The sequence below is a fragment of the Ictidomys tridecemlineatus genome, chromosome 10 (assembly GCF_052094955.1).
Source record: "Ictidomys tridecemlineatus isolate mIctTri1 chromosome 10, mIctTri1.hap1, whole genome shotgun sequence".
In the NCBI taxonomy this organism is placed as follows: domain Eukaryota; kingdom Metazoa; phylum Chordata; class Mammalia; order Rodentia; family Sciuridae; genus Ictidomys; species Ictidomys tridecemlineatus.
In genome coordinates, this window is record NC_135486.1 from 136,975,539 (window position 1) to 137,001,368 (window position 25,830).

Consider the following 25,830-nt stretch of genomic DNA (forward strand, 5'->3'; position numbering starts at 1 on the left):
CCAGGTGAAGGTGGGCTTTCATTGCTGTGGGCAGACAGATCGGGAGGCCAGGAGCTGGAAGGAAGGGCCTGTGGGCAAGCCAGCCACCTCCACTCTCCCTGCAGAGTCAGGAGGACAGGGCGGGGCCTGGCTCTGGCTGGAGACAGCCACAGGTGAAGGCCAGAGAAAATGCAAAGTCTGCCAGCAGAGGGTGTGGGAATAAATACTTTAAAACTTTTTCTCTTATAAATATGCATTAGAACATTTGTAACTCCATCTAAGGGCTCTGGAGTTGACCTAGAACCAATGTCCCCCCCCCCCCCCCCCGCAGTGCAATCCCAGGGTCGCCCACCCTCCTCTCCCGCGTGCTGGTGCTGTGCTTCAGTCTGGCGGCACCTTGAACTGGTCCTTCTCCCTGCGGATGTAGCGCATGGTGGCCACGGGGTCAGTCTGGCCGGCATGCTGCTGCACCGTCTTCTCCCTGTGGGGGTGAGAGGCATCTGCAAGCTGCCAACTACCCCAGCACACAGCCCACTGCCCCCAGGGTACCCAGAAGAGCTGGGGTTCTGTGGCGAGGAAATTGGCAGGTATTTCTCCACTGCAGGAGATCGTGCGGCTGCACCAGGTCCTTCCAGCACCATAGGAGGCAGGAAGCCACCATCTCCACAGTGTCCTGCACTACCCAGGCCTCCAGGCCCATGACAGCATCCCTGGCCCCAGGGTCTTGGAACCCCACACCCTTGCCAAGGTACCAAGGAAAGCTCTCACACTTGGGAAATGGTGCGGCCCTGCTTAATGATGCCCATGAGGCAGGCCTACCACGTGGGCTCTGGGTTGGGGTCAGCTCTTACTGGCACAGCCACATGGGGGACCACTGTGCCCACTCACCTCACTCTCATGAAGGGGTTGTAGGTGAACTCCTCAGCGATGGTGGATGGCACCGTGGGCTCCCCAGTGGCATATTTCTCCTGCAAGAGACGCCACTATCACACTTCAAATACCCAGTGGTGATCTTAAAACCTGGTCTAAGCGAGAAGGCCCAGCGGTGTGGTCACTGCAGACCACAGGCCCTGACTCACATGAGCCGAGGGCGAGCTGCTGCCAGCCTGCATGTGCCCCTGCTGTTGTCGGGGAGCAGGGCAGAGGGGAAGCTTTCTCTTTCACACAGCAGAGGTAAGAGCAAAAGCACAGAGAGAGGGCTGGCTGGGGTGTGGCTCAGGGTGGAGCTGTGCCGGCATGCAAGAGGCCCTGGTTCTACCCCAGCACTGCAAAGAAGAAAAGAAAAAAGGCCTAAAGTCCCAGACCCCAGAAGTCCCAGACCCCAGGCCCCACGTAGGAGCCGTGCAATGAGAGCACAGAAATGCACAGTCCCTAGAAGGAGGGGTAAGCAGCAGGAAGACAGGAGCCAGTGGGGAAATTGAGGCAGAAATGTGTTCTTCAAAACAATCAATTAAATCCATGACTGGCGCACAGAGAGAACTGCCAGAGTCAGGTGGCAGAGGGACATTCCCGATCCGATCCGGCAGGCTCTGGTGGGGGGTAAAAGCTAAGCTATGAAACTTCCAAAAGACAATGTGAAAAAAAAATTCCTAACCTTGGGGTAAGCAGAGATTTCTTAAAGACAAAAAGTATGGCTCAGCCAGGTGCAGGCAGGAGGCGGAGAATGAGGCTGAGGCTGGAGGCGCACAAGTAGGGGCTAGCCTGGGCAACCAGACTCAGTCTCAAAAGAACATCTAGAAAGGTGATGTTGATGAGTGGGAAAGTACCCCTGGGTTCGATTCTCAGAACTGGAAAGAGAAACAAAAGCCATCCTGGTGTGGCAGGAATCATATGGGAACGCACTGGACGCGGAGAGCCAGGAGGCTTGGAAGAGGAGCAGCAGATGGACTCTACCAGGTTTCAGGCCTTTCCGTAAGACTGGCCTTGGATGCTGCTGATGCAGGGAAAGGCCACACAGACCTGGCGGAGGCAAGGGTGCCTGCGAGGACATCAGCGTTTTCCTTTAGATGCCAAAGTGATCCAATGAGGAAAGGACTGCTTTTCAGCCAGTGAATGACCAGACACCCACGGAAGGACACCTGCCCCTCCACCACTCTCAGCAGCAGCTTGGAGCGCGCCCTGCGCAGTCCACACAAATGCCAAATCCAAGACCAAAACTCCAGGAGAAAACCGTCTTTGTGACCCAGGAATATGCAAAGATTTTGTAGGAAACAAAAAGTGGAATTTCACCAAAAGTACCAACTTCTGTTTTTCAAAGGAGTCTGGGGAAAACGGGAAGCCACCAACTGGGAAAAAATATTTGAGCCATATATTTATATTTGACAAAGACACAGAAGACACTTATGACTCAATAAAAGAGAGAACCTGGTGTTTAAAACAGACAAGAACTGAACTTGCACTCACAAGAGAGGGCCATGTGGAAAGATGGCCAGCTTCCCTGTCGTCAGGGAAATGGAAATGGCAGAAGCATAAGGTCCAGACGCACACCATCAAGACAATAAGACCTCAAAGGGCCAGCAGTGCTCACAGCTGGTCAGCACCAGCGCAATGGATCACCTAAGCTTTCAGAGCCGGGGTGTGAAATGGAGCAACCACTCTAGCAAACAGCTGGGTGGCTTCTTCAGAGGCAAAGAGACATTTAACTACATGACCAGCAATCCACTCTCATCTCCCCAAGGGCAGTTAAAACATGGACCCACTCGAGACTTGTACACCAACTCCCTTGGTAGCACCACTCAACTGCAAAACCTGGAAACGGCCCAGGAGGCCATGAATAGGGGATGGACAAACAACTGCAGGATCCATGCAGTGGCCACACAGAAGCAAGCCAACAGGACCTTCGAAGCAGAGCAAGAGGACCCACACTCTCGATGACAGTCAACTATGGGGGCAGAAAGTACACCCAGGGGGCCTTCCGGGGAGCAGCGTGCCACGTCTGCAGCGCACGCTGTCAAGTTCACCTAACCAGACCGGCCACTTGAACCAGCACTCTCCTGTAAGTGGGTCATCCTCTATGTCTAGTTACTAAGAGGCAGAAGGCAGATCTGCCTATATGTGAGAGGCCTTGGGTTTGACCCCGAGCACCTGGATGTGGGCACTGGCACATGCCTGTGTGTCACCTGATCTAGACCGCGTGTGATTTTGGAGCACCTTGTAAGTTCCCCCAAACTGGAAAAGACGCTGGACAAACACAAGACCTGCTAAGAACAGAGTTGCAGGAGGAGGTGGCCCCTGGACTCAACAGCAGGGGCCTCGCCCAAGTCCTGCAGGGGTACGTCTCTCCGTCAGGGCGACAGCCTGATACTCAGAAGAGGCCCCTGCTCCTGGCCCCTCACCCCTGTCCACTGTGCTGGGGTACCCACGGCCACCACTGAAACACTCCCTTCCACCTGAGCAATCTGGGGGCCATGTCTGCCGTGGAGGGACAGCAGTGAGGTCCCCCACAGCCGACTCTACTGCTCTGAATGGCAGCACTGGTGTTACACAGGCCTCCGAGGCCCATGCAGGCTACCGAGGCCCACACAACCCTCACGTGCTGCAGAGGCTGGACGGCACAGGCTCTCGGTGCCCAGCCCCAGGAACCCAAGGAGCACAACAGGACAACTGGCCCAGCCGTGGGTACCAGGCACTCACCTTGGCCCAGGCCAGCTTCTCCAGAACAGCAGTGTTGCTGGGCTCCACGTGGCGTGCGAACTTGAGGTTGCTGATGGTGTACTCATGGCCACAGTAGACTTTCTGAGGAGAGAGCAGCACCCGAAAGGAGATGACTGCCACCCCTGAAGGTCACACCCACTTCCCCACCTGGGCACCTCACAGGGCACATGCAGCCACTGGGTACCCACAGGACCATCCCTCAGGGCTGGACGCTTCCTACACATGTCAGAAACCACTAAAAACTCCACTAAGGAGCTGCCCCTGCCTGCTTGCTCTCCCAGCACACAGGTGGGGCCTGCACAGGGAGACTGCATAGGAATCCTGTCACCCATACAAATGGCAGTTCTCCTGGGGTGGGCCTAGAACTTGGGGTCCCACAGGATGGGGGCACAGCCTACTGTGTCTGGAGGGAGCCGGCCCAGGACCTCCAGCAGTGCTCTATACATCTCTTCTGCAGTCCCTTCATAGAACTTCCCACAGCCGGCCACAAACAGGGTGTCACCTGGAAAACAAGGCCACCTGAGGGGGCTGGCTGGGCCTTGGGAAGTGTAGGTAGCTGGCCACGAGCTGGGCTGCTGGCCACCAGCTGGTTGCGGGCTAAACCCACGGCCTTGGCTCGCTGAGCCTCGAGCTCCCCACACCATCCCTGATCACAGCCTCTGCCACATCCATACAGACCCAGGAGCCACCTCCATCCAACCCAGCACAAGACAACTCAGAACTCTTGTCTTTGCCCCGAACTCTTTGCCTCACGTCTCACCAATGTCGCCGGGACCCCACCCTCCAGCCCCCAACGCACCATGGCTCAGGGGCCCTCCCAGCCTACACTGCAGTTGCCTTTCTCAGGCCTCCTCCTTCTGACCCTCCCCTCCCTTTGCAGCTGAGAGCACCCAGGGTCTTCTGCCCTGCAGGCCTCGGCCCAGCCACTTCTCTTCCCTGCATACCCGGGTCCTGCACCCATGCTGGCCCACCTTGTAGGCACTGTGGTTTGGCACTGACCACTCCCACCAACTGCACTCCCACCATTCAGAGCAGTAGAGTCAGCCATGGGGGACCTCCCTGCTGTCCTTCCATGGCAGACATGGCCCCCAGATTCCTCAGGTGGAAGGGTATGTTTCAGTGGTGGCCCTGGGTACCCCAGCGCAGTGGGCAGGGGTGAGGGGCCAGGAGCAGAGGCCTCTTCTGAGTATCAGGGTGTCGCCCTGACAGAGAGACGTGCCCCTGCAGGACTTGGGCAAGGCCCCTGATGTTGAGTCCAGGGGCCGCCGCCTCCTGCAATTCCTGAGGCCTTGGCCTCACTACCACAAGGTAGGTCCCAAACCCAGTCCCAAACCCTGGGCCCTCCCACAGACATTGACCAGGCAGTCCGCCACTACACCCTCCTCTCCACCACCCCTCATCACCCCTTGGCCTGAAGGGATCTTATCTCTAACTGCAGCTGCAGGGGACACCCACCACACCTGCTGTATCTGGACTGTCACCTACACCGATCCCACCTCGGCTCAGCCAGGATGGAGGGCCCAGCATGGCTCCAGGCCCCACATGGGGGCCCACTGGACAGCCATTCCTCACCACCAGCCTCCCTGTCAAGGCCAGACAGCTCTGCCTCACCAGGACACCGTCCTGCTTGTCCCCGCTGGGGCAGGGCTGAGGCACTCAGGGTACCTGCCAACAGCTACACACAGGCCAAGGCACAAGAACAGGCCACAGCCACCCTCCACATCACCCTCTAGTTCAGGGACAGCCTCATGAAGGGGCATCCCAAGACCACCATGCCCTCCTGATGTCTGTGACAAACCCAGGAGTTATATGTGGCCTTCCCAAGGGACAAGAGCCACGCAAGCTGGGGCAGCTGCTGTGCAGCCTGGCAGCCCGCAACAAGGGACACACAGTCACCCAGGAATCCCATCCCATGCTGCCTCTCAGTACAGCCATGCGGCAGGTCTCTGTCCCCTGCTTCAGGGCTGGCTCAGAGCTGACATGGCCCAGGGTCCCTGCCCTACACCACACGCTACATGTGGGGAATCAGGAATCTAGCAGCTGCATTTACAAACAAGCGCAGAATGATCTAGAATAATCGTGGACCTTCAGGAAAGCCAAGGAGACGACAGATGCCCCTCTACCCCTCATTGGGCGCTTCCCTCAGCGCATGGCCCACAAAGCCAGGGCAGAAATCTCTGCAGGACTCAAGACTCAGCACCAGTCACTGACAGAACCAGAGACAGGGCTCACCAGCACCATGGCCACCCAGTGCTGGCCATCCAGGCTGCCCTAGCTCAGGCTCCTGAGCAGCACCATACTCTTGGCTTGGCCCACAGTGACCCCAGGAGCCTGCTGGCAGTATTGGCTGTATGGCTGAGGCCAGGGTGCCATGAGTCCTTGACAGCAAGTGACACAAGCACAGGGCAAGATGCTCAGGTGTATCTACAGCCAATCCACATGCCCAGTGCAAGGAATGGACAGAGCCACCCCTCTGCCCTCCAGGGGCCAGGAGGACATGTCTCTATAGGCAGGAGCCCCCATTAAACCTGGCTGCTGCTCACTTGCCCAACTTGGTGGCTTCTATCACCATCTAGTCAGAAGATCTCAGTGTCCATCACTGGGGGTCAGTATGTAGGACATCTGGATCAGACTGCAGTCCCACCATGCTCTGGGTCCAGCCTAGCCCAGCCCACAGGGCTCATCCAAGGGATGCAAAAGGAGCACTTGGCAGCCCTGTAGTCCCCCTCCTCAGGGACTCCCTGCTCCCAGGCCATGCCCACTTGTCTGTGCTGGAGGGTTGGGGTGTCCCTGCCAGACGGCCTTCTCAAAGTGAGGCCATTTCCCCAGCACCTGACAGCAGCAAGCGTGGCGGGGATCTGGTCCTGAAGGCATTCCCACTCCCAAGCACCCTTTGGCAGCCCAGAATGTTTGGAGCCCAGCCTAGGCTCCACCCTGAGGGCTACAGTCTTCTGAGTACTGAACTTAGGGCCAGAGAAGGAAAGTGGTCCCTGCAAGTCTGCCTGGTCCCTCCTCACTCCTCAGGCTCACCTGTGAACACAGCAGGGGGATCCGGACCACCAGGCTTGCTCACCAAGTAACAGATGTGTCCTGAGGTGTGGCAGGGGGTTGATAAGCATTTAACATGGAGACTCCCCACCTGAAACAGCAGGCATCAGCATGAGACCCCACGATCCCTCCTTCCAGGGGGTCAGGGGCAGGGGGCAATGCTATTTTCACAAGACCCCTCCCCAGCACCCAGCCTGCTCAGACCTTGTGTTCCAAAGACATCTGCAGAGCTGCCCACATACAGAGCAGGAGGTCCAGGGCAGGGGCAGTGGCTAAGGGACTCCGTTCTGGGGCCTAGCCCTGCATGCAGGGACCACTCTGGAGTGATTACTCAAGGGCAAAGGGGCTTATTTTGTTCAGATCTTCAAAACCAGGCGATCTTCCAGGGAGAGCGCTCTCCTGCCACCCACCTCCCCAGTTTCTGACTTCAAAACAGTGGGATTCACGGCAAAGCCAACAGGGCAAGACACCCGCAGGAGTTCCCATGGGGACCTCTCACGTCCACTCTCCACATCTATGTGGGCACTCGCGGCTGAGCTACTGAAAGCTGTTTGGATCCTGGCACCCTTCCACACAGCCCATCATCATGCATCCAAGAGAGCTCCATGGACCCCAAGTCCTTGTGGCCTAGGGCTGTGCTCCACAGCCTCCTAACACCAGGGACACACTGTGTGCACACTGATTTCCTGCTAATTCCCAAGAGGGAAGACTGTCCAAGAGTAGACGGGCTGGGGCAGGCACAGGGAGGCCCAGGCCCAATCCCAATGATGCTCAGCCCTAGCACCTTTCTGAAGATCCTCCCTACCTGCAGAGTGAACAGGTGCGTGACTTTGTGAGTCAGGGCCCCGATACGGTCGTCACCCCCATACACCTTCAGCCCCGGCTGCAGCTTGACCAGCTTCTCGTTCCCGCCAGCGTGGTCCCTGGAAGTTCAACAGGAGGCTGGGCTACCTGCCAGGTGCAGAGTCTGCCTCCTGCCTTTACACCTCGACCAAATGGAAGTTCCATTTTTCCAGGTCTGTTCCTCATAAGAAGAAACACACACCTTCCAAAACAGGAAAGGCTCCCGTCTGCGGTTGGGCTGCACTGGAACAACCTCTTCAGACACCCAGTTCATGAGCAAGGCACCCTGTGCCCTGCCCATTACTGCTGCTGAAGCAGAGGAACAAATCACCTGGATGACCCCTTCCAAGGCACTGGGGCTCCACTCCCAGTCACCTTCAGGTGCTGCTGGCCTGGGCAGCCGAGGCAGTTGTTCTGGAGGTTCCCCAGGTGATTCTAAGGTACACCGAGATCAGGACAGCTTCCTGAGGAACCTCTGGCTCTATCTGTGGGCAGGCCAGCCACAGTGCTAGTATAACAGGCTGGAGGACCTCCTGGCACTCCTCAGGGCTCCCACGGTTCCCCAGAGAGTCCTCTAGCCTGCACTTGGCAAGGGGGCAGCAGAGGGTTCCACTCTGCCCCTTCCCAGGCCACAATGACCCCACTGGGAGCATCCCCATGCCTGGGTCAGACCTCACTCAAGGCTGGGGCACTTGCCTTCCCAACTTCAGGGAACATGGCCTCCTGACAGTCCAGTGGTCATCATGCTCACCTCGCTCCATGTCCACCTCAGAGTCCACACCCCATGAAGACTCCAGCACCCAGACAAGAATCCTCTGCCCAGCAGGCCCCAGGTAAGGGTGGAACAGCTGTGCAGCCCCACTGCCCCCCACCAGCACCCAGGCCAGAGAGCCACCAGCTCCTCAAGATGCTCTCATCACTGATCTTTTACCACCGAGACAAGAATAGTGCTCCCTGCATGGGGAACAGGCCCATCCCCGAAGCTCCGTCCAGGGTTTGGTCCTGGCCTAAACTTGAGAGGGTGTTGGAGGAAGCCACGGCATTCCGCAGCGCCAGCAAGAGTCTCCTGGAGCGTGGACTGCCTGGCACGGGCAGGGCGCAGAGTGGGAGGCCTCCAGGCAGCAGCACAGGCCCCAGCAGGGCCCTCAGAGGTGGGGGCGCCTGCAGCAGGGCAGCCATGGCACAGGGCATTCAGCAGCACAGGCCAAGATTGGGGTGACTAGCACCCACCCTAATGCGGGGACCTCTTCGGGACTCAGAGGACCCTGGCCAAGGACTCTGTGTCTGAGCCTTGTCCTCCACACTTGGCTTACATCAGCCTAAGCCCTGGGTGTTCAGGGGCCCCATCCAGGCTGAGATGCCTCAAGGAATGGGTTGAAGAAAAAGGCACTAGCTGCCCTCACATAGTCACTTGGAAAAGAAAATTAACAACAAAAGAAACATTTCTTCTACACTTGAAGGGCCTCAAAAGCTTCAAAAGACCAAAAAAGAGGGCTTTGGGTGTAGGCGACTCTACCCCAAAGACCCAAACACAGGCACTTTCCCCAGCTTTCAGCTTCCAAATATTAAAACAAAACAAACAGAAAAGCAAAAACACTCTTTTTTTTTATTTAAAAAAAAAAAAACAAGTGGCTGGGCATTGTGGTGTATGCCTATAATCCCAAGAACTCTGGAGGCTTAGGCAGGAGGATAGCAAATTTGAGGCCAGCAAGGGTATCTTAATAGCAAGATTCTTTCAAAATAAAAAAGCTGGGGATGTAGCTCAGTGGTAAAGTCCCCTGAATTCAATCCCCACTACCAAAAAACAAACAAACAAACAAACAAACAAAAAAACCACCAATATCTAGATTCTTTTCTTCCCTAACATGGAGGCCCACGTCCCATTTCAAGCCCAAGAGATATGAAAGACAGCCGCTGGGCACCCTCCTGTGGTCCAGAAGCCAGACTCCTAGACACCATGAGTGAAGCAGCCCAAAGGACACAGGCCACAAACATCTCCCCAAGGGATTGCTCCCTCAGCAGACCCACCACCCAGGGCCCAGAGTCAATGCCTCCCAGGCTCAAGGGCAAGAGGGCAGGAACCCTGGTGCCTTTTCTGAGTCCTCCAGGGATCCATCCTCATGTGCACTGAGCCAGCCCCTGCCCTCCTCAAGTGAATGACACATCCCCATTGCCACCACAGGCGACTCCAGAGCCAGAAAAACCAGCCTGGGGAGCCTAGCACTTACCAGTGGTGGTGTGTGGTGAGCACCGTGGTCAGCTTCACACCATACTTTCTCACGGTTTCTACAACCTGCAGCCACATGGGAGGCAGGACGGAGGCTGGGTCACACTCCTGGCCTGGCTTGCCTCCTGCAGGGTGGGTGCCTAACCCCCAGCCCAACCCTGCTGGCTGACCAACTCTAGGACAATAGAGGAAGATGGTCTTTTTCTCTTGATCGATTAAGTTGGAGCTCTTGGTCCTACCCACCACCTCCTCAAATCCCTCCAGCTGAGGTCAGCCTCCCAGAGACAGCACCAAGGGGCAGAGGCAGGAGGATCAGTCATGTCCAAAGGACCCATGTACTTGCCACATGGGGCCTGTGGTCTTCTCCACCCCTCCTAATGCCCCCTTAAGAGAGTGGCTGGACACTAGTTTGCTTTCAAAAATTAAATGGGCTAAATTCCACTCATCTTCAGCAGAGCTACAAAGACACAGTGGCTCTAACCCATGGGGATGAAGACAGGGTACTGGGTGACAAAACACAGGGGCCTGGGCACAGCCTCGCACCTTCTGGGGCTGCACAGGGTCCACAATGGCAGCCTCCCTGGTGTCCTTGTCAATGATCAGGTACATGTAGTTGTCGGTCAGGGCAGGCAGTAGCTCAACCTTCATGGCGCTCTGTTCCACAGTCAAACTCTTCCTTAAATCTGTGTAATACAGGAGGGTTCCCAGCAGGGCTGGGCCTGGAGACACAGGATGCAGCCTCAGGTCCTCAGCCTAAGGGCGGGCACACCAAACAGACTTCAAAGGAGCCGCACCCCTTCCCACTCCAAATAAACTCAGGGCCTTGCAAAGCAAGCACTGAACTATCTATCTCCCCTGCAGGGTTTTAATTTTATTTTGAGAAAGCATCTTGCTAAGTTACTGAGGCTGGCCTGGAACTTGCAAGTCTCCAACCTCTGCCTCCTGAGTGGCTAGGAGTACAGGCCTGTGCCACTCTTGCCCTTTTTTTCTGTGTTTGTTTCTGTTTTTGTCAGTATTAGAGATTGAACTTTGGGGTACTCTACCATTAAGCTGCATCCCCAGTTCTTTTTTATTTTTTGTTTTGAGACGGTTTCACTAAGGTGCTTAGGCTGGCCTTGAATTCGTGATCCTCCTTCCTCGCCTCCTAAGTTGCTGGAACCACTGTGTGTACTACTGCACCCTGTTGCTCTTTGCTGGCTTTTTAGAGTTCCTCCGACAGAGAATGTCTTGGTTCAATCACATCCACAAGGATGTAGAAAATGACTCGTGCACACACTGGTGGAAATTAGCTTTCTCAGACTTAGATCTTTATTTTCTCTTGAGGGTTCTAAATAAGACAGAACTGCCAACTTGTGGTGTGATGCAAACCACTGTCAAACAGGACTACGGCTGACCCTGGGGAGTTGACTCAGGAAGAATAGAGGAATGGGAGGCAGAGGAAGGGTACCAGTGCCCAGCTGTGTACCCTCCAGCACATCAGCTCACCTCCAGAGAGAGCTCAGTCCTATGCAGTCATTCACAGCCCTCAGGCCTCCAACTGGAGGAGAAAAGAGCATTTGCTCCCAAATGGCAGGCACTAGAGATGTGGAGAATGCACCAGACACCACTTCCAGGGGAACAGATCTGGTCACAACCACTCAGGATTCAAGGGTGGGAGACATAGAATCATCATTGAAGTGAGCCACAGAACTCTGGCTGGCTGGGCCAGAAGGCCACGAGAAGTGTCAGGAACAAAAGCATCCTCCACTCAATGGACAGATGTCAAAGTACTTTTGGCAATGAAACTCCCATTACATGTAAAAATACATGGGGCCCCAACACTTTAAGTCATAGTTTTAAAGAGTAGGAAAATATAAGGAGGGACAGTGGGATTCTGGGTAGATGTTGCTCCAGGGGCCATCTAAATATGGGGTTAACTTTATTTGCCAGGGCCTGGGAAATCTTTTTTTTTTTTTGGTGGTGCTAGGGGCGGAACTCAGAGCCTTGTGTGTGCTAGGCGAGTGCTCTACCACTGAACTCCAGTTCCCCTTCTGGACACACTATCTGGGAATTTTCCAGATTCATACTCAGCAAAATAAACATTTTGTCTGATTACTTTTTTGTGACATTCTACCTCCCCCAAGTCCCAGCACTATTCAAGCTACCAGAGGACATCAGAGTGAAAACAGGACTGGGTGGGTGGGGGGATGCTCAACAAGGAGTCTTTTTACCTATTTCCTGGTAGAACACTCCAGGCAAAAACAGTAAAGGAACACTGTTTATAGCCGGTGTTCAACCTGCTCTAGACACACACGTATCTTGTTGGCAAGCTGAAGAGCATGCGTTTATTCCTAAGGAAGGAGTTCACCAGGCGCCGGCACCACCAGAAACCCTACTCCTTTTCCACAAGTACCACTCTCCCAACATGCCTAGAAACCGCTTCCAGCTCACTAGTTTGCACCTGGAACGTTTTGCACGAGCAGAGGTGACGGGCTATAGCCTATGGTCTGCGCCAAGTCCGAAGACATGTTCTGTGTGGCCCACAACATACTTTGAGGCGTTTCCCAGTACCGCCTCTCTGCACCTGTGCGCACCTGCCGCCCCAGCGCATGGGTTAGGGGCTCCGATGCAGCGCTCCGGGGACACCGCGTCCCCGAGGGAGAGACTGCGTCCTGAGAACCTCAATGGGCAGGCTCCTTCCTTAGCAAGGGTGTGTCACGCACTGTGAACCTGGGCGGCTGCCGCGGGACTGGGACTCGGCTGGCAGGCTGTTGGCCACGGCGCGGCGGCCCGCGGTCGCCAGACGCCGAGAGGGGAAGATCTGTAGGCCGAGGCGGCAGGCAGGAACGGTTGTGCCCACACCCTCACCACGCCCGGCCCCGCCGAGGCCTGGTGGCCGCGTCCGCTCCTTGCCGGACCAGCAGTCTCGGCTCCTGGCCCCGGAGACGGCGTCGGCGCGCCCGACCAACGCCCAGCACAGCGGCGCCCCGGCCCACCTACCAAGGCCGCGGCGCGCGCAGGCGACTCCCAGCGCGGCGAGGCTCCGGCAGCCGAACAGCCTGCGGCCGAGCACCATGACCTGCAGGGCTGCACTGCCCCGCACGGGACCGCAACGCCGGCGTCGGCAATTGCAGCCAATCAGCTCCCGTTTCGCACCACTCGACCCGCCCCCACCCAACAAGCGCCGGCCCTACGCCGCTTCGTCTCCAAACAGGTCCCGACTCTCCCTGCCCCGCCCCCAGCCAACCAGCATTTGCCTCGCCCCGCCCCGCCCCCACCTCAGCCAATCAGCGCGCTCGCTTTCAACTCCTTCCCTCCCCGCCGGGCTGCTGAGGGCCGGAGGCGGGCCCGTGAATGGGTGCCCGAGGTAGCTGGGAAGTTGTGTTCGGTGCTCCCAGTCTCTCTGGGGCCCGGGCCGGCATCCTGACGTAGCCACCGGGCGCGCCCCGCAAGAGCACTGCAAGGTAGGATAGGGCGTCGCCAACGGGACAGCGTCCTGAGGCAGCGCGTTCCCTCCAGGCTGCCGTAGGCGCCGGAGCCGGTGGCCACGTGACTAGGGCTGCGCCATGGCGGCCCCGAGGCCACTGTCCCGCTTCTGGGAGTGGGGGAAGAACATCGTCTGCGTTGGGAGGAACTACGCGGACCACGTCAAGGAGATGCGCAGCGCGTTGCCCAGCGAGCCCGTGCTCTTCCTGAAGCCGTCCACCGCTTACGCGCCCGAGGGCACGCCCGTGCTGGTGCCCACCTACTGCCGCACGCTGCACCACGAGCTGGAGCTGGGTGTGCTCATGGGCAGGCGCGGCCGCGCAGTCCCGGAGGCCGCCGCCATGGACTACGTGGCCGGCTATGCCCTGTGCCTGGACATGACCGCCAGAGATGTGCAGGACGAGTGCAAGAAGAAGGGGCTACCCTGGACTCTGGCCAAGGGCTTCACGGCCTCCTGCCCGGTCAGCGCCTTTATCCCCAAAGAGAAGATCCCTGATCCTCACGCCCTGAGACTGTGGCTCAAGGTCAATGGAGAGCTCAGGCAGGAGGGCGAGACATCCTCCATGATCTTTTCCATTCCCTACATCATCAGCTACATTTCTAAGATAATAACCTTAGAAGAAGGAGATCTTATCTTGACCGGGACGCCTGAGGGAGTTGGGCCAGTTAAAGAAAATGATGAGATCGAGGCTGGCATAGACGGGGTGGTCAGTATGAGGTTTAAGGTGGAAAGGTCAGAATATTAAGTATACAGAGCGCCTTCGCTTCCTGTTGGGAGAGAAGGGAGCAAGACAAACAAGTAAAGGTTATTAAATGCGACTATCTTTTAATAGAAACTACTTCTAAAGAATGATTCGATTGGGTTGGTAAACCTCAGTCAAGAAAAATGGACCCTTTGGAAAAAACATGATCTGGATAAGCTGGGACAGAATTAGAAACAACCAAAATAAAGTGATGCTTTCCACCAGGAGAATGTATTGAACCAAACCTTCAGAGGTCTGTTTCCTGAACTGAATAAGACTTTTCAGTGAGTCTTTCAGGGATCAGTAGTTCAAGACTTAATATCTGCGATATCATGTTCCAAGTTCCATCTAGAGGCATGTGTGGAAATAAAAATTCCCAAATTTACTGGCCCAATCCAGACTAGCTGAATCAACTAATGGAATTAATCTCCAAGGAAGCTTTTTACAGAGCACTCCAACTGATTCTTAACAGGGAAACATGAAAAATACTACTCCTTGTAATCAATTAACTTAGTTTTATTTGTTACTGACCAGTTGATGAAGACTGCTCCTGTTTACTTTAGGTATCTATACTGGTCTATAGATTCTGAGTTTGGGAGATAATTTTGAAATTACTGTTTCCAAATAAATGTGCTATATTTGGTGTAACCTAAAAGTGTACTTGTTTCCCTAGCAGGGCTTCACACCTTGTTCTTTGACCTTTTACCTGGTGAACACTGCTCTAATGATTAACTGGCACCCCCACCTCCCACCTCATGACCAGAGGAGGAGGCTACAGAAGTTGAATGATCTGGGAGTGCTACTGCACCTTTTTGGATGAGCAAGGCAGTATGCACAGCATGGCTTTAATAAGGCCCATGGAGTCCTCTAGGGTTAAACCGGAGGACTAGTGAACACAGAAGGTATTGGCTGACCCTTGGGGAAAGTTTAAGACATCTACTTTAATAATAATTTATTGAGCACTCAGTACTGTTGGGTATTATGCCAAGCATTATTTCATGTTCACATGTGACTGTCAAGATGTGAGGATGGTATTACTGCTACTATCCCTGTTGTACAGACAAAGACAAAGATTTAGAGGCTAGGAAGCCTGGCTAGGGTCACTCCTCTGAGTGGCAAAGCCAGGATGTAACCCAGCTGTCCCAAGCTGAGAACTTGAAAGTCTTAACCACAATCAGGCTACATCTTGTATGTTTAAGCATATAAGATTAAAACATTTAGGTATTATACAATCCTCATGTTTAAGTTATAATTTATTAGGATGTTCCATAATAATTGAGTTTAAATATCATGCTATCTTAACTACTTTTATCTTTTTGATTATTTTTTTTTAATTGCTTAGCAATGGATGTTTAATAAAGAATATGGAAAACAGGTAAGCAAAAAAGATAGTACATTTTCCTACCCAGAAAAAGCCAAATTAAATGGTATGTATTCCAAATCTGTAAATGTACTTCTTGAAACAGAATTTGCTCACAATATACAATTTTCTGATTTGCTTTTTGCACTGTAAATGGTGACTGTCCTTTTCCATATCAATGAAGACATTTCTGTAGTACTGTTTTCATTGATTATGTATGATTCTAAGGTTAGGCTTATTCTAAGGTTATGGACACAGTGAAATCAGCATATTTGTTAATCCCTTTGGCTAGGTTCCCACAAGTGGAAGGGTCTGGTCAAAGGGTATGCTCATGCCAGTCTGGCTGGCAGATACAAGGTTCAGTTGGAATGTGTCCACCAAGTCAACAGACATAGAAGCAAGCTGATGGCATAAGGTGGGAACAGTGCTCACATGTCACTCCTGGACTAGCACAAGCCAGTGCCCCTGGGGCAGTGTTCACCAAGTAGTGGAGCAAGCCTTGCCACAAACATCTGACATCAGCATTGAAAGCACAGCACTTAGTCTTTGGGGCAGTAGCTCAGTGGCAGAGTACTTGCCTTGCACGTGTGAGGCCCTTAGTTCAATCCTCAGCACCACATGGAAATACATAAAATAAAGGTTAAAAAAAAAAACTGCCTAAGTCCTATAATTTCTGAGATTACTAAAGGAAACTTAACACCCAGAAGGTACATTTTTCTTCAACTTGAAATAAATTTAGACCTACAAAAAAGTTGAAAAGCTAATAACAAAACCTTTTGTTAAATTCAACAATTGTCATTTGTTAATCACACTTAAGAAAATAATTACATAATGTATTATGTAATGTATGCTTTAAAAAGCCAGGCATGGCTGGGCATGGTGGTGTACACCTATAATCCCAGTGGCTCAGGAGGCCAAGGAAGGAGGATTGCAAGTTTGAGACCAGCTTCAGCAAATTGGTGAGGCCTAGGCAACATAGCAAGACCCCAAGACCTCTGTCTCAACAAGCAAAAAAGGGATGAGGATGCAGTTGAGTGGTTAAGTGCCCTGGGTCCAATATCTGGTACCAAGAAAAAAAAGAAAAGAAAAATCTTTTGCACAGAAGCCTGGGATCCTTTAGGGTACCTAGCGGATAAACATGTGCCCTGTGCTCCTGTCATGTACAGAGTATGGAGCCATATGCCACCCCAGCAGAACCTTCAGGGGAATCCTAGGACCCCACCTCCCCAATTTACAAAAAGCAATGTGAAACCTACAAGTCAAAAGAGGCTACTCCTAGGAAAGAAGCTCCTGAGGGGTACAAGGGAGTTGGCAATGAGATAGGGGTGTACTTGAGTTAACGTGGAGTGTGCATTTCTTCTACTTGGTTTGGTGCCTGCATTCTGGCTAATATACAACCGAATTTCAGGTATTGACTAGTTTGTAATCTTCGTTTTGTAAATGTGTAAACTTTTCAAAGCGCCTCTGATTTGGTGTGACTTGATACTGAACTGGAAAATTCCTACATCATCAGATTAAGCCATCAAGGCTGTCCCTTGAGTGACAGGGACAAGGGGCTTTCGCAGCTTGGTGCCCATGGCATTGAGAAGGTAAGTTAGAGCCCTCTGCTGGCCATGCTAGGCTCAGCTGCTGGGAATAGTATTTCCTATGTGCCTGTACTGGGAGCCTCTCTTCCATGCAGTGGAAACCAGTGATGAGACAGCTGGAGAGGCTCAGGCCCACAGGCCTTGGCTTGAGGCCTGGTGCTTCTTGACCGCTGTGGGAGGTCATCGCACCAGGACATGGCCCAGCAGCCCTGACACCACCTGGGCAGCACCTTCCTGCCTCCTGCTCCGGTGGGTGGGTCCCTGTTGGAGGGGATCCATGCCACTCTTGCTTTACCAGCAGTCTCACTTCTCCTCCCTGTCTGTCTCCTCCTCCACCACTCTTCATCCTGCCTTCCCTCTCCACCCTCCAAACAAACTCACATCTCCTCCCCACAGGAGAACAAGAGAGAGTTCTTCATCAGGCCCATTTTACACAACTAGGTCAAACCCTTTACTACCTCACTTACTGTTTGGAGTTGGATCCACTACAGATCAACTGATGTCCTTCCTCTGTGACTGCATACAGTAAAAGCCAAAGAAAACCTTAAGACAGGATCAGTTTATCTCCCAACACCAACTTGACAAGTTGTATATACTCACTTTTCCCTTTCTATTCAATCCTGTGGTGGAGGATGTGTGGCCTTCTGAAGTGCCAAACCCAGTGAGGGGTAGTGGACCCTCCCAGGCTGTGGGCAGTGCCGATTAAGATGGGGTCTTCACAGGCAGGGGCCGGAGCCTAAAGCTAGAAGTTCATATTGGTGTGGAGCCAAGCAGTGTACTCTGGGCTCTTCAGGGAAAACAGGTCCAAGGTGGCCATGGCCTGAACGCCATGAGTAGGTCCCCCTTCAGAGTCCTGGGTCTCAGGCACTGCTGCCAAGGCTTCTGAAGTTGGTCTCCTCCCTGCTGATTCAGGCTCATAAATGCCAAGCTTGAGGCCACGAGCCCTTACAGCTTGAGTAACCCCAGTGTGTCATCGCTGAGGGCGAGGGATTAGAGAAGCTTGGTGGCAATCAAAACCCCCACTCCTGCTCTTCCCACCAACTCTGGGAGCCCCTCATTTTCCTGTCAGGACAAGCTGTGGCCCTACTCAAAGAAAGGCATTTTGAGAGTGTCCAATCTTTTTCCACAGAACCAAGACAAGGTAAGGCAGCCTAAGAGAAAAGATCACTCACTTCTGCAGAGTGAGTGTGTTTATTAACCCACATAAACGTTCTCCAGCATGGGGTCAGGCAGAGTCAGGAGAAACAGCCTCCAAGAAGTGAGTGAGTGCAGGTGAGCGTTCAGACTGGCCGCAGACCAACTGCACAGGGAGCACAGGACAATCATAGAACTTCTCGCCACACTTAAACACAATTTTATCTGTAACCTTCAAATTAGCATTCCATTTTAAAGAACAGAAACTCCTACAGTTTTCCAGACTTTAAAATGACATCGTGTTTTACGCATGTCCTTGTCCAGACAAATTCCTACTTGCCTCAGCAGGATCTGCAAGCTTACATGAGAGTATGCTGATTCTCAGTCCACCCCTGGCTCTGTGCGACAAACCAAACTGGAGGGAGGAAAAGAGAGGGTTAGTTTTAAACATTGCCTTGAATATAAAATTGAAAACCAGTCACTACAAATTGAGAACTAAAACAAAAGTTTTGTTTACTATGTTAACATAAACTTCAATTAGCGCTGGGCACAGTGGTGCAGGCCTGTAATCCCAGTGCCTGTAGAGGCTTAGGCAGGAGGCTTGACCGTTTGGAGCCAGCCTGGGCAACGTAATGACACTATGTCTCAAGAGTACAATTTTTAAAAAGAGCTGTGGATATAGTTCAATGGTAGAGTGCCCCTGGATTCAATCTCCAGAACCCAACCAAAACAAAACCCAAAAAACATTTAATTAGGGTTGTCAGATGATGGAAAGATCTAGTCCCAGGCAGAGCAGAGGAGAGAAATTACGGGTCTGGCTTCTGCAATGGCTTTGTAAAATCCACTTCCCTTTTCATGTCACTTCTCTCAGGGAGGAAAGTTGGGATTACAAATCCCACATGTAGAAAGAGAATTTACTGTGTGTTCAGAGTATCAGTGGTGACAGACTGCAGCAGGGACATCTGTTAGGCCAACTGGGAATTGAGTGATTTAACAGTAATGTCTTATTTCTATCATTTACAAGTACTTTCACCAACATTGCATTTAATCAAGAGTGGAAGGACTTAACCTCTTTAATTTCAAAGACTAAGAGAGAAAAATGTACCAACTTCAGGAAAAACTGAAACTGTAAATGGGCAGCAAAGTTAACTCCCTTCAGGGGAGGCCACCTTGGTCAGGACTGGCAGGGGACCTTTAGAGCTGTCTGGCTCTATGGGGGCTACACCCACCACTGCACTGACTGAGCCTTCTCTGATTGTGGATCCTGGCAACTGATTGTGATAGAGGCCCCACTTGTTAGTGGGGTCTACTGAACCTTATCTGGGAGAAGATGATTGATTCTGCCTGTGGAAGAGAGTTTGCATCTGCAAACCCAAACCCAGTTCAGCATTTCTGATTGTCTTCCTATGTCTGTCTTTCTGATTCTATTTTGAACTATATTTTTAAAAATATTTTTGTTCTGGTTGTAAATGAACACAATAACTTTACTTACTTTTACGTGGTGCTGAGGATCGAAATCAGGGCCTCACACATGCTAGGCAAGCACTCTACCACTGAGCAACAACCCCAGCCCCTGAACTCTTTCTTTCTTTCTTTCTTTTTTTTTTTTGGTACTGGGAATTAAACCCAGGATCCTCTACCACTGGGCTACATCTTTTTTTGTTGTTGTTGTTATTGTTGTTTGTTTGTTTGCTGGCCTTGAACTTGTGATCCTCCAGTCTCAGCCTCCTGAGTCACTAGGATTTTAGGCATGTGCCACCATGCCTAGCTTGAACAATTTTTTTTTTAAAGAGAGAGTGAGAGAGGAGAGAGAGAGATAGAGAGAATTTTTAATATTTATTTTTTAGTTCCTGGGGGACACAACATCTTTGTTGGTATGTGGTGCTGAGGATCGAACCCGGGCCGCACGCATGCCAGGCGAGCGCACTACCGCTTGAGCCACATCCCCAGCCGGAACAATTTTTTTTTTTTTTTGCATCTTATTGGTCCCTTCATTAATTAATGAGTTAAATCTTTGGCTGTGTTCATTTTATTTTTATTTGAGAGTCATAGTTTTACTTTTTTGAAAATTATTTTTTAATACTAATATCAGACTAAATGACTTAGAAAAATACTTTTTTTTTTAATTTTTGGTACTGGAGATTGATCCCAGGAGCACTATACTACTGAGCTACATCCCTAGTCCCTTTGCCAGGGCTGGTTTCAAGCTTGCAATCTTCCTGCCTGAGTCTCTGAAGTAGCTGGGATTACAGGTGTGCGCCATTGCTTCCGACTTACCATGTGGTTTGAAACATTAAAATGAATACCTTTCTTTGAAATCACTCCAAAAGAACCATTTTGAGTAGCAAGGGTGGAATTTGTTTTTCTTTTCTTTTTGTGGTGGTACAGAATGAACCCAAGAGCATTTTATCCCTGAGCTACATCCCCATCCCTTTTTATTTTTAACTTTGCTAAATTGCCCGGGCTGACCTCAAATTTGTGATTCTTTTCCTTCTGCCTCCCAAGAAGCTGGGAGGAACATTATTTTTAGTGTACATATGGGAAATGTATACAATGATCCATCTGTATAGGAAGATTTTGGTTTTATAGTGTTAGCAATGTGAAGTTCTTATTTTTTAAGCTGCTGTTCTGTTCTAATTATAGCGGTTGAAACTGTGTTTGATTCTCATGATCTCTATCACTTTGTGTGATATAGTAGGGTCATGCTATACCTCCTCAAAATCTCTGTTAAATCCAACTTAAATATCTCTTAGAGACTGGGAATGAACTCAACTGGTATAGCACTTGGCTAGCATGCAGAAGGCCTGGGGTTCAAAGCCCAGTATTTTAAACATACTCTTTGGAATACAATATCCCTTTGCTTGAGGGCAATTTGTTATTATAGTTGAGCCCAGTTTGGAAAACTGTGAGAAAGTTTCCATGAATTTAAAGTGATCAAACTCCTAAGCAAGGACTTGAGGGTATCCAGATAGGGAACAGTCAGTACTCCTTAGGCCCCTGAGAGTCTGAGGAGATGCAGTACATGGCTGCTAGTCCTCCTCAAAACCAGGCCCTATAAACACTGGCATGACCACTGGCTACTGCACATCTGCATTTCAGAGATGCTTGAGGCCACAAGGAAAGGAAGCCTGCCTAGGGATGGTCACGCCAGTGTGACAGGCAAGGTAGAAAAGCAGAAACAGTTTCAGCCTCTGTGGGGCAGTACCACCTTCACAGCAGCACAGTGCTTACCCTGTTGCTCCCACCCTCTCCCCAGCACACACCGTGAGGTTCTGGAGTCTGAGTTCAAATGATATGTCTGCTCATGAATGTGCTTTCAGTATTAAATCCCAGTATAGTAATTGTCAGTACATAAAACTCACGTCGACCAGAGCACCACAGCCTTAGGTGTGACTGTGGAGAACAATGTGTGGGCCGAGTCCCCTCCCTGTGATCTGGGCACATGGCAACATTTGTTGTCCTCACTGGGGTCAGGGGTGTTTGTCTCGCTGCCTCTCCCCTTTCCACACCTGTGCACTAAGGTTCCACACTGAAGCATAGCTCCTGCAGCACTACAGGGCCATGAGCTTCACCAGCTTGGAGAAGGCCACTCATCTCCCAGTGGCAGCGTGGGAGTGATGGAATTGGGATTCAGACCAATCTCTCTCATGCCAGAAGCTAAGCCCCCGACTGTGCCATTGTGCCACTCTCTCTCATGCCATTACCCTTGCTCAGTGAAGGACAGTGCCACACTGTGGGGAGGGCTAGGGACAGCCCAGTTTTCACTTGTCCTGAAGTTCACATTAAAGGATATTTGCTTTGTTGGTCTATTTCTTGGTGTTATCTCTAACTCCATTTAGACTATGATTTTCATTATTTTTAGGGAAACCAAATCCTACTGCAATCTGCGAATTGGGCTTGCTTTATTTACTTATTTGGTACTGAGTCACATCCCCAGACCTATTTGGTATTTTATTTACAAACAGGGTCTCACCAAGTTGCTTAGCGCCTCACCATTGCTGAGGCTGGCTTTGAACTTGCGATCCTCCTGCCTCAGCCTTCCTGAGCTGTTGGGAATACAGATGTGCACCACCACACCCAGCAGAATTGGACATTATTAAAAATAATAAGTTCCTGGGCTGGGGGAATAGTTCAGTGGTGGAGCATTTGTTTAATATAAGCAAGGCCCTAGGATTTATCCTCAGCAATGAAAAAAGAGTTCCCTAATTTATTTGGTCATGTACATTTCTTCATTGTTTGAATATACAGAGTAGCAGTACTATAAAAATAAACTGACTTTTACATAAATTTTGCTTCTTTCCAAAAGAAATTGCCACTTCAATGCTGTTTTCTGTTCATCCGTCATTACAAGAAACTCATTCACCTAGTTAGAGAGAAAAGATCAAACACATATTTCTGAAGTATAAATACTTGACTCATTTTGACAACATTGTGAAACAAACTTGTTCATGAGAAATAGAATATTACTCTTAGTAATCACCCAGATCAATTCTTTTTACAGAGGATATAAAGCAAAAAAAAAAAAAAAACAACTACAAACAGAATCTCCAAAGCCATTCACAGGTTGGGAACAAAGATGTGGTACAGGCTTGCCTGGCAAGTGCATAAGACCCTTGGTTCAAACCCCAGCATCGTCCAAAGAAAAGCAGAAGCTAACTTTTAATAGATCTTTTATTGTGTTTGGTTTGGTACTGGGGATCAAATCCAGGGCTTAGCACATGCTAATGAGATGGGTTTTTTTCTTTAAATATTTATTTTTTTAGTTTTAGATGGACACAATATATATTTTTTAAATGTGGTGCTGAGGATCGAACACCAGTGCCTTACACATGCTAGGCAAGCACTTTACCACTGAGCCACAACCCAGCTCAATAAGATGGTTTTATCAATAAAAACCATCTGCCTATCATCAAATGCAGGTGCTAGCCCAGCCTCCAGGTGTTCTGAAGAAACCATGCCAGGGAGAGAATACATGGCTGAATTTATACAGCTGGACAGAAGAAATCTGACCAGGCCCTCCTTCTGGAACAGCCACTGAATGCCTGGCCAGCATCGCCAACATGTTGTTTGACCCATTGTTACCCGACTGTATAAAACATCGTGTTTAGCACCCCCACTTTGCTGAAGGCCTCAGTCATTATTCATAATAATCAATGTTAGCTAGGATTTTAATATGCAATATGTAATAATTTGTTCATTAAAGCAATTGTGTGTTTAAGCCACGATGTTTTTCCCCAGATCTCTTTATTAGTGATTAATTTCTGTCAAATGTTCTTCAAAATAAGCTTATTTTTGAGGAAAAGAATTCCATTTGGAGGGATGGGGTTGTGGCTCAGTGATAAGACACTGCCTAGCATGCATGAGGCACTGGGTTCAATCCACAGCATCACATAAAAAAACTAACTAACTAAAATAAGATGTTATGTCCATCTACAACTAAAATTTTTTTTTAATTTTAATATTTATTTTTTAGTTATCAGCAGACACAACATCTTTGTTTGTATGTGGTGCTGAGGATGGAACCCGGGCCTCACGCAAGCCAGGCGGGCGCACTACCGCTTGAGCCACATCCTCAACCCAAAAAATATTTTTTAAAAAAGGAATTCAGTTTGGAAATATTTCTAGATATTTCATCATTATTGCTATTTACCGTGCAGCCCAAGGTCTCCTCAGCAACACTTCCTGTGAGACTACAGGAATGGAGGGTACCTGTGTGGTCAGTAAGATCAACCAGCATGTGGAAGCTGGGAAAAACAGATCTAAATCCTGAAGAACCTTTGTTGCAAGTTGTACAAACATTGGATGCTTCATTAAGAACATAACCACAGCTGGAACTGAAAAGAAACAAAGATGATGATACAATTTGATGATCCTAAGTGACAAATTTGAACTCTAGAACTGTTCTTCAACATGTGAGTCGGCATGTGGAATGAGCACTCAGTACCAGGCAGGACCTGAGACAGGGGTAAGGAGCTTCCTAGGCACAATTCCAAACTGAATTCTTTTCCACCTGTGACCACAGAGGCTGAGTCCACGTCCTCCCACTGTCTGCCCTCCTCCCTTCCCTCTACTGGGGTCCCACCCAACCAGAGGTCCTACCATCTCATTGCTCTGGGGGGGACTTTCTTCTCCTGCACTCAGCCCACACTTGTCCCTTCTCAGGACAGCTGCAGTCTTGGGCTTAGGCTTCCATACTGACGTGTGCAGTCATGTCCCTTCCTTGCTATTGCAGGTGAGCTGAGGGTAGGAATCCAGAAGGCGATGTCTTCTGGAGTCAGACACATACCCACACAGTGATGGAAATGTGCAGAACAGGCACACACACACAAATGACCTCGTGGAATCTGCACAAGCCTGAATATGACCATGGCATTGAAAGGACTTAGTCCTGGCTGTGGTGAGGTACAATAGCTGGCAAAATGTTTCCCCTGGGGGAACGCCAGACAAGGATGTGAGAGAGCTCCTTGTATTATTTCTTATAATTCCATGTGAATTGAGACTTACTTCAATAAAAATTTGAATTACAAAAATCCACAAGGTACTTTCACAATAACACTTTAGATGTTTTTTGCCAAGCATGGTTTGGTCACGATTTCTTAATCTTCTGGGGCTCACTGTCCATGCAAGGAGATATGACCTTGACCTCGGAGAGAGGTCACACATTTCTGCAGTGGAGAATCACATTGCTACAGAAATGACAACCAGTTTTCTACTAACTTTAAGACAAGTCTGTTATCCCAGCTAAAACTATTACATCTTTATATTTAAGGATTGCAGAAATACGATAATTTTATTTTACTTTAAAAGTCAATTAGGGCTGTGGATGTGGCTCAAGAGGTAGTGTGCTCGCCTGGCATGTGTGTGGTCTAGGTTCAATCCTCAGCACCACATCCAAAAAAGATGTTGTGTCCGCCAAATACTAAAAAATAAATATTAAAATTCTCTCTCTCTCACTCTCTCTTAAAAAAAAAACATTAAAAAAAAAGTCAATTAGGGGGGTTGTAGTGCAGTGGCAGAGTGCTTGCCTAGCCTGTGTAAGGCACTGGGTTCGATCCTTAGCACCACATAAAAATAAACAAAATAAAGGCATGCTGTCCATCTACAACTACAAAAAATATATATATCAAAAAATGTCAATTAGGGGGGTGGGGTTGTGGCTCAGCAGTAGAGTGCTCGCCTAGCACGTGCAAGGCCCTGGGTTGGATCCTCAGCACACATAAACATAAATAAAATAAAGGTATTGTGTTCATCTACAACTAAAGAAAAAAAATTTAAAAACAGTCAGTTAGGGGCTGTGGTTGTGGCTCAGTGGTAGAGTGCTTGCCTAGCATGTGTGAGGCACTGGGACTGGGTTCGATTCTCAGCACTACATATAAATAAATAAAATAAAGGCCCATTGACAATATATATATATATATATATTATATCCATCTACAACTACAAAATTTATATATATATAAATTATTTTATTTATTTATCTTTATGTGGTGCTGAGGATCGAAACCTAGGGTCTCACATGTGCTAGGCAAGTGCTGAGGTATAACCCAAGCCAAAGACAACTAACATATTTTTTAAAAAATCAATTATAGCTGGGTGTTGTAGCAACATACTTGCAATCCCAGAGACTCAGGAGGCTGAGGCAGGAGGATTTCTAATTCAAGACCAGCCAAAACAACTTAGTGAGACCCTGTCTCAAAATAAAAATTAAAAGGGTTAGAAATGCGGTTTAGTGGTAAAGCACTCCTGGGTAAAATCCCCAGTACCCCCCACCCCAAAAAGTCAATTATAATC

General features: G+C 50.2%; 3 protein-coding genes and 1 long non-coding RNA gene across 14 annotated transcripts in view; 2 read left to right on the top strand and 2 right to left on the bottom strand.

Annotated features, from left to right (window-relative positions):
- Window positions 1-17,782, bottom strand: Hagh (hydroxyacylglutathione hydrolase). Of its 5 annotated transcripts, none has more exons than XM_078024860.1 (9): window positions 17,506-17,782; window positions 10,295-10,470; window positions 9,753-9,817; window positions 7,487-7,604; window positions 6,664-6,772; window positions 4,032-4,135; window positions 3,613-3,714; window positions 868-947; window positions 1-460 (listed from the first exon to the last, which is right to left on the bottom strand). In XM_078024860.1, the coding sequence occupies exons 2-9, from the start codon at window positions 10,397-10,399 to the stop codon at window positions 361-363; spliced, it is 783 nt and encodes a 260-aa protein (XP_077880986.1). In that variant the 5' UTR covers window positions 10,400-10,470; window positions 17,506-17,782; the 3' UTR covers window positions 1-360. The 5 variants fall into 5 exon arrangements, with proteins under 5 accessions (XP_077880986.1, XP_005337877.3, XP_005337876.1 ...); XM_005337820.5 differs by lacking the exon at window positions 17,506-17,782 and adding an exon at window positions 12,731-12,888 and having other exon boundaries at window positions 10,295-10,434; XM_005337819.5 differs by lacking the exon at window positions 17,506-17,782 and adding an exon at window positions 12,731-12,885.
- On the top strand, window positions 13,050-14,614 carry Fahd1 (fumarylacetoacetate hydrolase domain containing 1). Its single transcript, XM_005337818.4, has one exon. The coding sequence runs from the start codon at window positions 13,297-13,299 to the stop codon at window positions 13,960-13,962; it is 666 nt and encodes a 221-aa protein (XP_005337875.2). The 5' UTR covers window positions 13,050-13,296; the 3' UTR covers window positions 13,963-14,614.
- On the top strand, window positions 16,919-23,264 carry LOC144367670 (uncharacterized). Its single transcript, XR_013427206.1, has 2 exons — window positions 16,919-18,046; window positions 22,959-23,264. It is a non-coding gene; the product is annotated as an uncharacterized LOC144367670 (long non-coding RNA).
- Window positions 18,058-25,830, bottom strand: part of Meiob (meiosis specific with OB-fold) — a 40,234-nt gene continuing 32,461 nt past the window's right edge. For 4 of the 7 annotated variants that reach the window (XM_078024853.1, XM_005337880.5, XM_013364056.4 and 1 more), the window contains 3 exons: window positions 23,690-23,873; window positions 22,316-22,402; window positions 18,058-18,454 (listed from right to left, as the gene is read on the bottom strand). In XM_078024853.1, coding sequence (XP_077880979.1) covers window positions 18,344-18,454; window positions 22,316-22,402; window positions 23,690-23,873 — 382 coding nt within the window. In that variant the 3' untranslated portion in view covers window positions 18,058-18,343. The other 3 variants (XM_078024855.1, XM_078024856.1, XM_078024857.1) reach the window with 3 other exon arrangements.

Coding starts and splice junctions, on each gene's coding strand:
- Fahd1 (XM_005337818.4), top strand. CDS start 13,297: ATGGCGGCCCCGAGGCCACTGTCCCGCTTCTGGGAGTGGGGGAAGAAC.
- Hagh (XM_005337819.5), bottom strand. CDS start 12,806: ATGGTGCTCGGCCGCAGGCTGTTCGGCTGCCGGAGCCTCGCCGCGCTG. Junction 10,471..12,730: donor CTGCGCGCGCCGCGGCCTTG/GTAGGTGGGCCG, acceptor CTGTGTCTCCAG/GCCCAGCCCTGCTGGGAACC. Junction 7,605..9,752: donor CTCACCACACACCACCACTG/GTAAGTGCTAGG, acceptor TTGAACTTCCAG/GGACCACGCTGGCGGGAACG.